At 33.1% G+C, this 10,353-nt stretch overlaps 1 protein-coding gene across 5 annotated transcripts; it reads right to left on the bottom strand.

The window, feature by feature from the left end:
- Positions 1–157: 157 nt before the first annotated feature.
- On the bottom strand, positions 158–10,056 carry LOC139812399 (inactive ubiquitin carboxyl-terminal hydrolase MINDY-4B). 5 transcript variants are annotated; one of them, XM_071777187.1, is made up of 12 exons: positions 9,942–10,056; positions 8,319–8,872; positions 3,927–4,012; positions 3,765–3,850; positions 3,406–3,623; positions 3,066–3,273; positions 2,377–2,442; positions 2,089–2,159; positions 1,816–1,966; positions 1,365–1,564; positions 855–1,004; positions 158–542 (listed from the first exon to the last, which is right to left on the bottom strand). In XM_071777187.1, the coding sequence occupies exons 3-12, from the start codon at positions 3,991–3,993 to the stop codon at positions 497–499; spliced, it is 1,263 nt and encodes a 420-aa protein (XP_071633288.1). In that variant the 5' UTR covers positions 3,994–4,012; positions 8,319–8,872; positions 9,942–10,056; the 3' UTR covers positions 158–496. The 5 variants fall into 5 exon arrangements, with proteins under 5 accessions (XP_071633288.1, XP_071633286.1, XP_071633287.1 ...); XM_071777185.1 differs by lacking the exon at positions 3,927–4,012 and having other exon boundaries at positions 8,319–8,543; positions 8,638–8,872; XM_071777186.1 differs by lacking the exon at positions 3,927–4,012 and having other exon boundaries at positions 8,319–8,506; positions 8,638–8,872.
- Positions 10,057–10,353: the final 297 nt, after the last annotated feature.

Here is a 10,353-nt window from a genome sequence, read left to right as displayed (position 1 = left end):
CAATTATATATATATGTATATTTTTTTTAAATATAAAATTTGATTTCTTTAAAATAAAGATATTGTAATTTTCTAAAAGAAGCAAAGTATTTATTGTAGACAAATATGATGTTAAACGTAACAATTACACAATGTATTCTTTTCTTACAATACACAGTTTATATGAGATAATAAATTCATTAACACAGCCATTTATTGACAAATATTTCACGAAATAACAAAGCTTCTTGGCCATCGTACAAATGCCTGATGTACCATCTAAGAAAGCGTCAGAAGAATTTTATCACATTTAAAATCATGGAACGTCTGACATCGCGACACATATAATTTCTACGTGAACTTATATTATTGACGATAATTAATTAATCCCCTTTACTGGGATAAGCGTGCAGCAGCGATCGATAAGCGCTGATCGATTAGCATCGCGGATACACGGAATCACGGACACACGGCTTAGCACGGAAGAGTGGATCTGGTCGTCATCCTTTCGTATCCCTCACATCACCGGCGTTCCGTTCCATTGTATTAGAGCATCCTGCCACCTTTGGTGCAGCGTGGAACAATAAGTGGAAGAGGTGATACCTTGAATTCTGCGCTGTTTACGGTAACGCACGAGCGATCTCGCAGATATCGCATGATCATTTCGTAATCGAGAAGACAATAGCGATCTTACAATTAGATCTTTTTCGCGCACTAAAAAGCTTCTAAAATTAACGGTGCAAGTAAATAAACTTTTCAAATTAAGCTGTTGTATAATTGAATCGGGCATGGAGTATAGTTCTTGTAAAATTGAGAATAGTAAAATTTACTTGAGTAAAATTTATACTTTATATTATTTGTTAAATAATACTAACTTGGATCGAATAAGCTTCTCTAATGGTGTCGCGGCGATATCCGCGGTTTCCATTGTTGCAGCATCTGATCCTCCGGAAGTCTCGTTTGCCCTGGTATCCACCGTCAACGTAGCATGACTGCCACCGCAGGTGAAATATTGAATCTCGAATCTTTTAACACACATATTTAGAATAGGTGATATTTCCTTGAGACTGTCTAAGAAAAAGTCAGGTATCTATTTATGTGTTTGTATTTAGAAGTTAGAAGTGAATTCTGAGCTATGTTTACATAAGATACATTTTCTTAATGCATATAATCAATATAACAGCTTTTTTTATTTATAAATTGCATATCTTATTATTTATACTTTATATAGGGATTATCATATGTGTCAGAAATACAATATAATTAATATTATGATAACATTGTATTGATAATAAATTAATAAATTATTATTATAAAAAAATTAAGACATAAATAAAATTAACAAAAAATCGAGTAACACGTAAAATTACATGATGGATGTGTACCGTCGTTCTGCGTGATAATTCCTCAGTAATTCTCGATTCGTGTTGAAGAGCACGCCATGGTGACCGAGACAAAGAGTCACCCATATCGGTAAACTGGGTGTCTTCAATCGAGAACCCGGCTGTTTGCCTATATTGCTGTCACCTTCGTGCACTAAGAACCCCACTTCGCTTCTCATAAGGACGCCCCATTGCGGTACAGCCTTATTTTGAATTAATTATATTGAATTAACATTTGAATAAATAATTGTCTTTTTTTTAAATTAGGTTATATTTATTCAATACATATAATTCTTTTTGTGCAAATAATCTATGATATATGCAGAAATTTTATATCAATTTCGATATGATCTATAGATGTTATAATAGATATATGTACATAGATATTATAACAATCGTAATTATAAATACGTGAATTTGTAAATGCTAAGGAACAAAATTATTATAAACTTACATATGTATTTTCATCGCCAACGTGAAGCACTCCGTTGTGAAGATGCGGTGAAGCACGACCCGTTAAAACGAAGACAATAACACTGATTGGGCCTTCTTCCGAGCATCCACCGAGGATCGATGCCTTTGAATCTTCCAAATCGTTTCGAATCCTGAAATATGCATTTAAATACATTAATCAAAGTAACTTGCATTTAATTGTCCAATTGAGGCAATCCTTTTTCATCTTCAACTTGAAATAGAATAAGGAAAAATGTTAAAAAAGGTATCTTACTTTGAGAGGCCTCTTGAAAGCACTGCGCTGTATAAAAGTAACTTCGCACCAGGTCCGCCTTCGTCGTGAAACTGAAGGTATGAAAATTCTGAGTAAGATAATTTTATATTTTATTGACTTTATGGAAAAGAAATTAATTTTATAACAATAATAAAAAGCAATTAAAATTTGAGTTTGATATAGAAACTATATGTATATGCGATTCCATCACATAAATAATGTCCGATAATGTTTGTATAATCTGACAATCCGTCAAGTATATTTTAGTTTCCTTACGTAAATACTCACCAGGTACAAGTATCTATTGACAAATATCTCAAGATCCTCCAAGGAATTGAACTCGAAAAGGTGCAGCTAGAGTACAAAGCAACCTTTCAAGGAGTGTACTTGAATCTGATAACGTCGTAGAACATGAGTTGTCAACCATACATGCAGTCAGAGATATATCGCACGCAATCTTGAGATTATTCTAACACACTTAGCAAAATACCAACGCTATAATTTGAGACATATTCTGTTTCGTCGTAATTAAATGAGAAAGTTAGATTTCACTTTGTTACTCGTTAATGTGATAGAAATGGAGTGACACGTTACTGAATTATTTCACTGAACGCGCGCGAGAATGTTCATTTCGCCACAGATTTATCTTTTTCTATCAAGATTTAAATCTCTGACTGTTTATTTAATATAAAAAGTATACTATTTATAATTAAATAATAAAGAAAAATATATATTAAAACTGACGAAGACGAAATTACTGATAAGCAATTGTTTTAAATATATATTAAAGCGGGGAGCACACACTTCTGCATAACGCATAATGCGTAAGCATAAGAAAATTGATTGGCCTATACACATGTGCATAAGAAAATAGACCAATCAATTTTCTTATGCTTACGCATTATGCGTTATGCAGAAGTGTGTGCTCCCCGCTTTAATTTATTGACGCAGAAAATTACACATAAAGGAAAACATACCGTTTCTGTTAATCCATCTTGAAAATATTGCACACTGTGTTGAAGATATGGCGTATCCTGCGGCAGAGCTATTATGGCCTTTGGCACGATGTTGCTGACTACATTTGGACATGTGGACACGGAAAAACCACCTGCACAACGCCAGATAATCTCCGATATTGCAGAAGTCAACACTTCGATCTGTCGATCATATGAAGGTTTCAGCAAGCTGCAATCAAAAGAAATTTTCCTTATAATCGATTTACGATTCCATATGATAATTACACTTATCTATAATAATATTTTGATTACGCATACGGTAATAGAATAATATATCTGCTGTTTATATAAGGGCACTTACGTCTCGAAATTTGCACGTAGATCTTGCTTGTCGCACTTGAATAAAAAGTGCTTTAGCATGACAGCTTGCACTGCGGTGACGAGGCCTCTTGTTGTGTTCCTGGGCGTTCTCAATCCAAATGCTAAACTTTGTCCATATGGTCGTAAGGTCAGCCCGGTCCTTGCCCATTCGACTTTAGGTGGACTCGCGCAGGAACCAAAGACCAACGTTCTCAAAGTCTATAATGATAGGAAATCATTAACATACAACAATTAATTTTTATGAATTAAGCGATAGTTTTCAAACATTTTTATACGTTTATAAATTTTTATATAATTTTTTATTATATTTATAATAAAATTTATGTATTTTAAAATTACCATGCACGTTTCTTCTTCGATGGGTTGTCCACCGATCACGGGCGTTTTTGGTAGAGCTCTCGTATTACGTGGGTAGAGTATTTTTTCTGAAACACACAATCCAAAAGATATATTAGTACTCACGAAATAGAACAGAGTTTAAAACTAAATGCCTGTTTACACCTGGGTAAAGCTCGTCGGGTTCGGCCATAAGAGCGGCGTATCGGGCTGCTCGAGTTGACAGCAACATCTTCGAAGTATTCTTAATGCTGTGATATTAAAAGTATCGAAAGTATTAGCTGTGATTATTTTATAATATTATATTGCATCTACTAAAACACATTCCATTGTGTATTATATGCACAATGTTAATTCAAATGTCTCTCTTTATACAATTAATAATTATATAATTTTTTACAATAAAATTAAATCTTCAATTTATTGTTTAACGATTTTTCTACTTTTTGCCCAGCTCGAGTATTGAAGCGCAAGAAACGATTTCGCCGAGACGAGGGAGATTCTCAGATGACTTCCACAGCCAGTTGTCACCCGCGCGGTGGTACTACGTCGGTAGAATATCCGATATCAATTGAGATCGTGCCGGAATCCGCACCTTCCTTTATATAGGATCTAATATGCGACGCTTATGCGTGCAAGCATTTCGCGAAATATGTACGTCGCGCCGGGGCTTTCAGACCGATCGCGCACGAAAGGTGTCAATTCGAACGTCCGAAAAGAGTTACGACAGCTGGAAACGATAGACATGCCCTACTAATGTCTATTTGTCATGCCGCACTTCGAGCTGGAATTTGAGCGCAGGTGAGTGGCGGTCATTGGCGTAAGTAAATTATCTGAAGATCTATCACCAAGAGAAAAAAGAAACTAACAGAAAAAAGGTAATATAGAAGAGAAAAAAAAGCAGAATAAAGTAAAATGTAAATAGAAAAGATAAAAGAAAAGAGAGCTGAGAAAAGATGAAGGAAGAAAGATATGATAAAAAGAGAGGTAAGCAAAATAATAAATAAATAAAATAAAAATAATAAATAAAAAGAGAGAAAAATAAAAAGAGGAAAGTAAGAAACACACAAAGAGAGAAAAAGAGATATAGAAATATGAAAATAGGAAAAAATAGGAGAGGCAAGAAAAAGGAAACTAAAGATGAAAAAGTAAAATAAAGAAAAAAACAAGAAAGAATTGTAGAATTTTTATTTCTGTAGCACTCTGAATCAAGTATGCTACATTTATGCGTATATTCTATCTTTTTAACTATACAATGTCACATTGTTAATATTGAAGTTATCACGAAGCTTATAGAGATAAAGGATAAAATCAAGATTGGTAAAGGTTGAAGGATCATTTAAAGTTTTCTGTCGGTTGAATGAGGGGTAATTAAAACATTACGCCGTTGCATGTGGCTAGATGTAACAGTGGTTGAAGTTATCTAAGTTCCTGTGTTTCCCGTATTTCCACTGGTGAGTGCTTTGGGAGACGATGAAGTTTAATGCGATACTGTTTATATACGCGATGGATGTGCTCGGGTCTTTAGACTTCTCGCGTGTACGTCGGATATAACAGCGAGAAGCATACAGGGGTAAGATGGGGTGAATTTGGGGGCAAGGTTCTTGTTTTCTCGGAACAGTTCGGATGAGCTGATCGATTATTACGGCAGGACCTTGACGGATCTGACAGAAAACTAATAAACGAATGTGTGGGAAAGCCAATACGAGGTTTCCAATCAAATTAACTACATTTACTATATTTAATGTTTTAAGGTCAAGCTTGAAGAGTTGAAATAAAAGCGTAATTACTATATTTTAATATTCGTATATATAAATAAAATAATATGCAAAAAAAATTTCCATTAAAATCCATTATGATTTTAAGAATTTTTGTTTTAACAATCCCTAAAATAAAAGTAATTTATAAAATTTTACATTTAAAGATCGAATTTACATGGATTCTTGAAAAAAATTATAATTTATTTTACATTTTTACTCTTTATCAGAAAATTACATTTTGATTTCAAATTTTTATTCTGCTTTATATTTTTTTACTTTTTTTCTACATTTTTAATTTTTCTTGGTATCTCTGTTATTTAATCTATTAACAATTTTTAGTTTAAATTAATTAAAATTTACATTATTGTAAATTATTTTTATATAAAAAAATATTACTATTTTAAAAGAAAGGAATTTTTGAATTCTATTCCTTATAACAATATCAGAAATAAAAATAAAACTTGGTCTCATGCACGCATATATGCGTGATGCGAAAAAATTTCGTGATTTTATTTTCTCCATTTATTCTCTCGATTTTATAGATCTAGATAGACGTCGTAAAAACAAAACGTCGTTTGACTGAATATCGAGAGAAAGAGAGAGAGAGAGAGATGGCAACCGAAGCTGCCATTTTCAGATGGCGAAGACGTGTATAGATCATCCGGCGCGGCCTTTCGACTACCTCGTAGCTCGAAAGCGATCGCGTGTTCGCGTGCAATCAAAATATTGGATTACGAATTCGCGCCGGAACGGCCATCTGCATTTGGCGATTGCACACCCTGATATATCGCGTCCCTAATTTACATTTGCGAGGCGCCTGTCGAGGAGGCATACCTATCGATCTATTCGTTTACGTTTCTGCAGTGTATGTACACGCTTGTAATGTTCCATAGAATTATGCCTGGTGCATCCTTCTGTGTTCTATATATCATCTTAACAAAGCAAATGAGTTCGCTTACTTAAAGGAAGAGTCAAAATTATAAAACAAAGGTGCATGTTATATTTGGATAAAACCTTTTAGAATAAAGTAAATAAAAAGCAGTGTTAATGAACCTTTATCTGTCTATTTAGCTCAGTTATTTTTGACAATAATAAATATTTTTCTGAGACTGCTGAAATTTTTATTGTTTTTTTGTTGCAAATAATTTTTATGAAATTATTCCAAAACGAAATAAGATTTATTTTTTTATGTTGTTCACATACATGCACTATTCATTTTAATAATAATATTTATAGCGTATAAAAAAACGGAAAGAGTAAATAATGTAAATAATGATAATTTGGTTTATTTATCACGCATGCAAGATAAACTAAAATTTAGCTAAAAAATTATATAAGTGCGTTAATAAAGCAAAATTATAATACAGAAATATTTCTCACGCATAAAAAATTACATATGTGCGAAAATACAAAATGCGATACTGTTAGTCCTGTTTTTTTAGCTCCGCGAACACACTTGGGTTAAAAGTATTTTTATAGTTCTATACAAATTTACTCGCAAGCAAGATGTGAAATAGCTTACTTAAAATTGCAAAGAATTTTACTTGCAGACAATAACTTGTACTAACAGTATTGCAGTCCTAAGGCCAGCTCAGCGAGGACAGAAACTTCGCGTAGAGCAAAAGGACAAAAGCTGGCTTGATCTTAATGTTCAGTACGCATAGAGACTGCGAAAGCACGGCCTATCGATCCTTTTGGCTTGAAGAGTTTTCAGCAAGAGGAGCCAAACTTGTATAGAACTGTAAAAATACTTTTAACCTAAGTGTGTTTGCGAAGCTAAAAAGAACATATTTTATATGGGACATGAAAAGATATACATATATACATATATTTGTTTAACACACATAATTAATCGCTTCGTACACATTGATATTACTCATAGCCGAGAAAATATTTAATGTACGAAATATTATGCGGGTAATACTTCATCCAGTGAAGCAATCGATGCTCTCTTTTCATACTTCGTTAAATTTAAGTTCATAATTGGTTTGCACAAATGAGGATTATCGTAATAAAGAGAAAGTTGCTGTAGTCAATTAATAATTTAATTCAGCGCAAAATATTAACTCACTATATTGGAAGTACTTTACTTTAAAGCTTAATATAAATCTCTTTGCACACACATAGAATTGACTACAATATATGTATATTTAGATTAGATACTAAAAAGTATCTAATCTAGAAGTGAAAGCATTGCAATCTAGTTTTTGTAATTTAAATTACTAATATAATTGAAATAATTACAACTTACAATTAGTTCTTACAATATAAAATTATGTCGTTTCTTTTCTACGGAGAAAAGAATATTTAACTAGAAAAAAATTCAATTTTTTAAACAATATTTCTTTTACTAATTGTTCATTAAATAAAGTATAATTAAACATACTTAAGTATGCGATTTAGAATATAACTGCGTATCATGAAATTAGGGCAATTGTAGTATACTACACTGAGAAAAAGTTCAATTACAGTGCTATCACGGGGTGCCAAAAACATAAGTAGTTTGTTCAATTGTATTATTATTAGACCCAAATATCCGGATTATTAAACCAATAATTTAATTATTGTAAGTAGGTATTTTTTAGCCTTTTAGAGATAGTTTTAATAAAGTTAAACCAATAATTAAATTATTGGTTTAATAATCCGGATATTTGGGTCTAATAATAAGCAATTGAATAAACTACTTATGTTTTTGGCACCCCGTGATAGCACTGTAATTGAAGCAAGAGCTTTTTTTCTCAGTGTACAAATAAAAAATTATCTTTTTGTGATTTAAGTATCAGAGATTTTTTCGTACCTCTATCCCGAAGGTATGGGGGTAACTTCTCCTTCCGCATCTCCTTGCAATGTCGCTTATCGCAGGTGGATGTCGCGTTTGTCACAGCGGCCTCCTTCTCTTCCGTCACGTCGGATTCAGCCATTTCTGAAGCTTACTTTTTGTATTTGTTCAAGATTTAAATTTGGGCACACGTTGCGACTCACAGTCTAAAGAATTTCAAACCACCAATACACAGACAGATCGCTGCTGGACACCATCGCAGTTATTTTTTTATGTAACAATCACATATTGAATTTGTTCAACGACACGTTTTTTTTTCGTTTCGGAAGATATATACCTTCTTCTGCTTCATGCGTCAGCTTTATGATCCACAGTCTGATGCAGCTCGACGGTCCATAAAATTCCATTCGTTTCTATTCAGCAGTCGTTTCTTAATCGGCATAACTTCCGCAAAAACGGTCACGTCGATTCACACCGTAGTTAGTAAATTCTCACGTTTTCTCATTTTGCTCGCCGAAGACGGAATGCAGGAAAAATAACGTGCCTTGCCTACAGTTTCTCCCGGTGGTTCTCTGATAATCAATGTTAGACTTTAACGTCCGCGCTTAAAAGTTGAAGTACGCGAAATTCTACGTGCATGCAGTAATCTTTAAGATGTCGGTGATTTAAATGCAGATATTATTCGGCAGAATAGCTAAATTTTAAAGCTATCTCGCGCAAATTTATTATTTTTTAACAGTCAATAATTGCTTCGTTTTATTTTATTTTGAAATCAGTATTCTCCCATTATTTTACGATTAATTTGTACAATTATTTTAAAAAAACATTGTCTGTCTGTTGTAACAATTTTAAAGGTTTTTATTAAAAATATTATTTTATCTATTTTTAATTTTGACGCGTTATATTATTATTATACATGTACATGTTAGTTTGTATGTGCGTGTATTTTATGAACACGTTCTTTAGAATAGCTTTAGTTTATATTGTAACAAATTAAAATTACGTTCATTGCATTAGACACTTGTTCATACGTTTAGTACATTTGCATGTATTCCGAATATTTAATCTAATCACTCTAATCGAGTACCACGAATGTCTGTGAAGGTAACGATGCTGTTTGTACTTTCATTGACTTGCGATAACTGACAGACTGCCGTCAGACGTGAAGCTAGAAATAATAACCCTAACTAACACCCCCGAGCTGACTCAGCTTAGCACACCGCGCGAGCACCCTACACCAGGGTGGGTCAAAAAGAGAACACAACAATTTCGTCGATTAAAGTGTTGTAGCGACTCATCTTACGTATCATGCTTGTTCATCACTATTACAAATTTCAATTTAAAAAGCGATGTATTCTTGCAAGCTGTTATTTTGAAAATAGTTTCCGATTGAGACATTCATGTCCTCTTCACATATGCCTATAAATTTTCAATTATATTATAAAAGATTAATTTCTAAACGTTCCAAATAGTTTATAATTTTTTATTACGTAGTTATCGAGCTTTAAATTATGTGAATAGTAAAGTTCTTTAAGGAGATTAATCGACACAGTTAAGGAGATTTAAATTTCTAAAATTCTCAAATGTAGACTTATTACTAAAAGTTTTCAATGCCAAATCAGTGTTTTCCTGCATATATACCCATGTGTTATAAATATTATTTGATAGACTATATAATGAGATGATCTGTAATAGATGGATCGCGGTTAAAGGAAATTGTTCGTCTAATTGTTATACACGTACTGACAGCTTCGACGTGTCCGAATCACGCTTTTATACCTGCGTAGCACCTGGCACACATCTACTCTATATCTAAGCTATTGTATTCGGCACAGATGTGCGGAGTACGAATCGTCTTATCTTATAGATCTATCGGAGCTGCGCATCTTTGCATGTGTTTCGTGCTATTCTCGTGCCGGCCTTACAGACAATCGGAAATGAAGTCTTGCGCTCAGAAACGACTTTAATCAAATAAATTCAGGCACTTGCATTTTTCCGGGCCAGAGGATGAAAATAGTATGATTGTTCGATTATTATAGCAATATTCCACAAA

The sequence above is a fragment of the Temnothorax longispinosus genome, chromosome 4, assembly GCF_030848805.1.
Source record: "Temnothorax longispinosus isolate EJ_2023e chromosome 4, Tlon_JGU_v1, whole genome shotgun sequence".
Classification (NCBI taxonomy): domain Eukaryota; kingdom Metazoa; phylum Arthropoda; class Insecta; order Hymenoptera; family Formicidae; genus Temnothorax; species Temnothorax longispinosus.
This window is presented reverse-complemented; position numbering and strand designations above follow the sequence as displayed.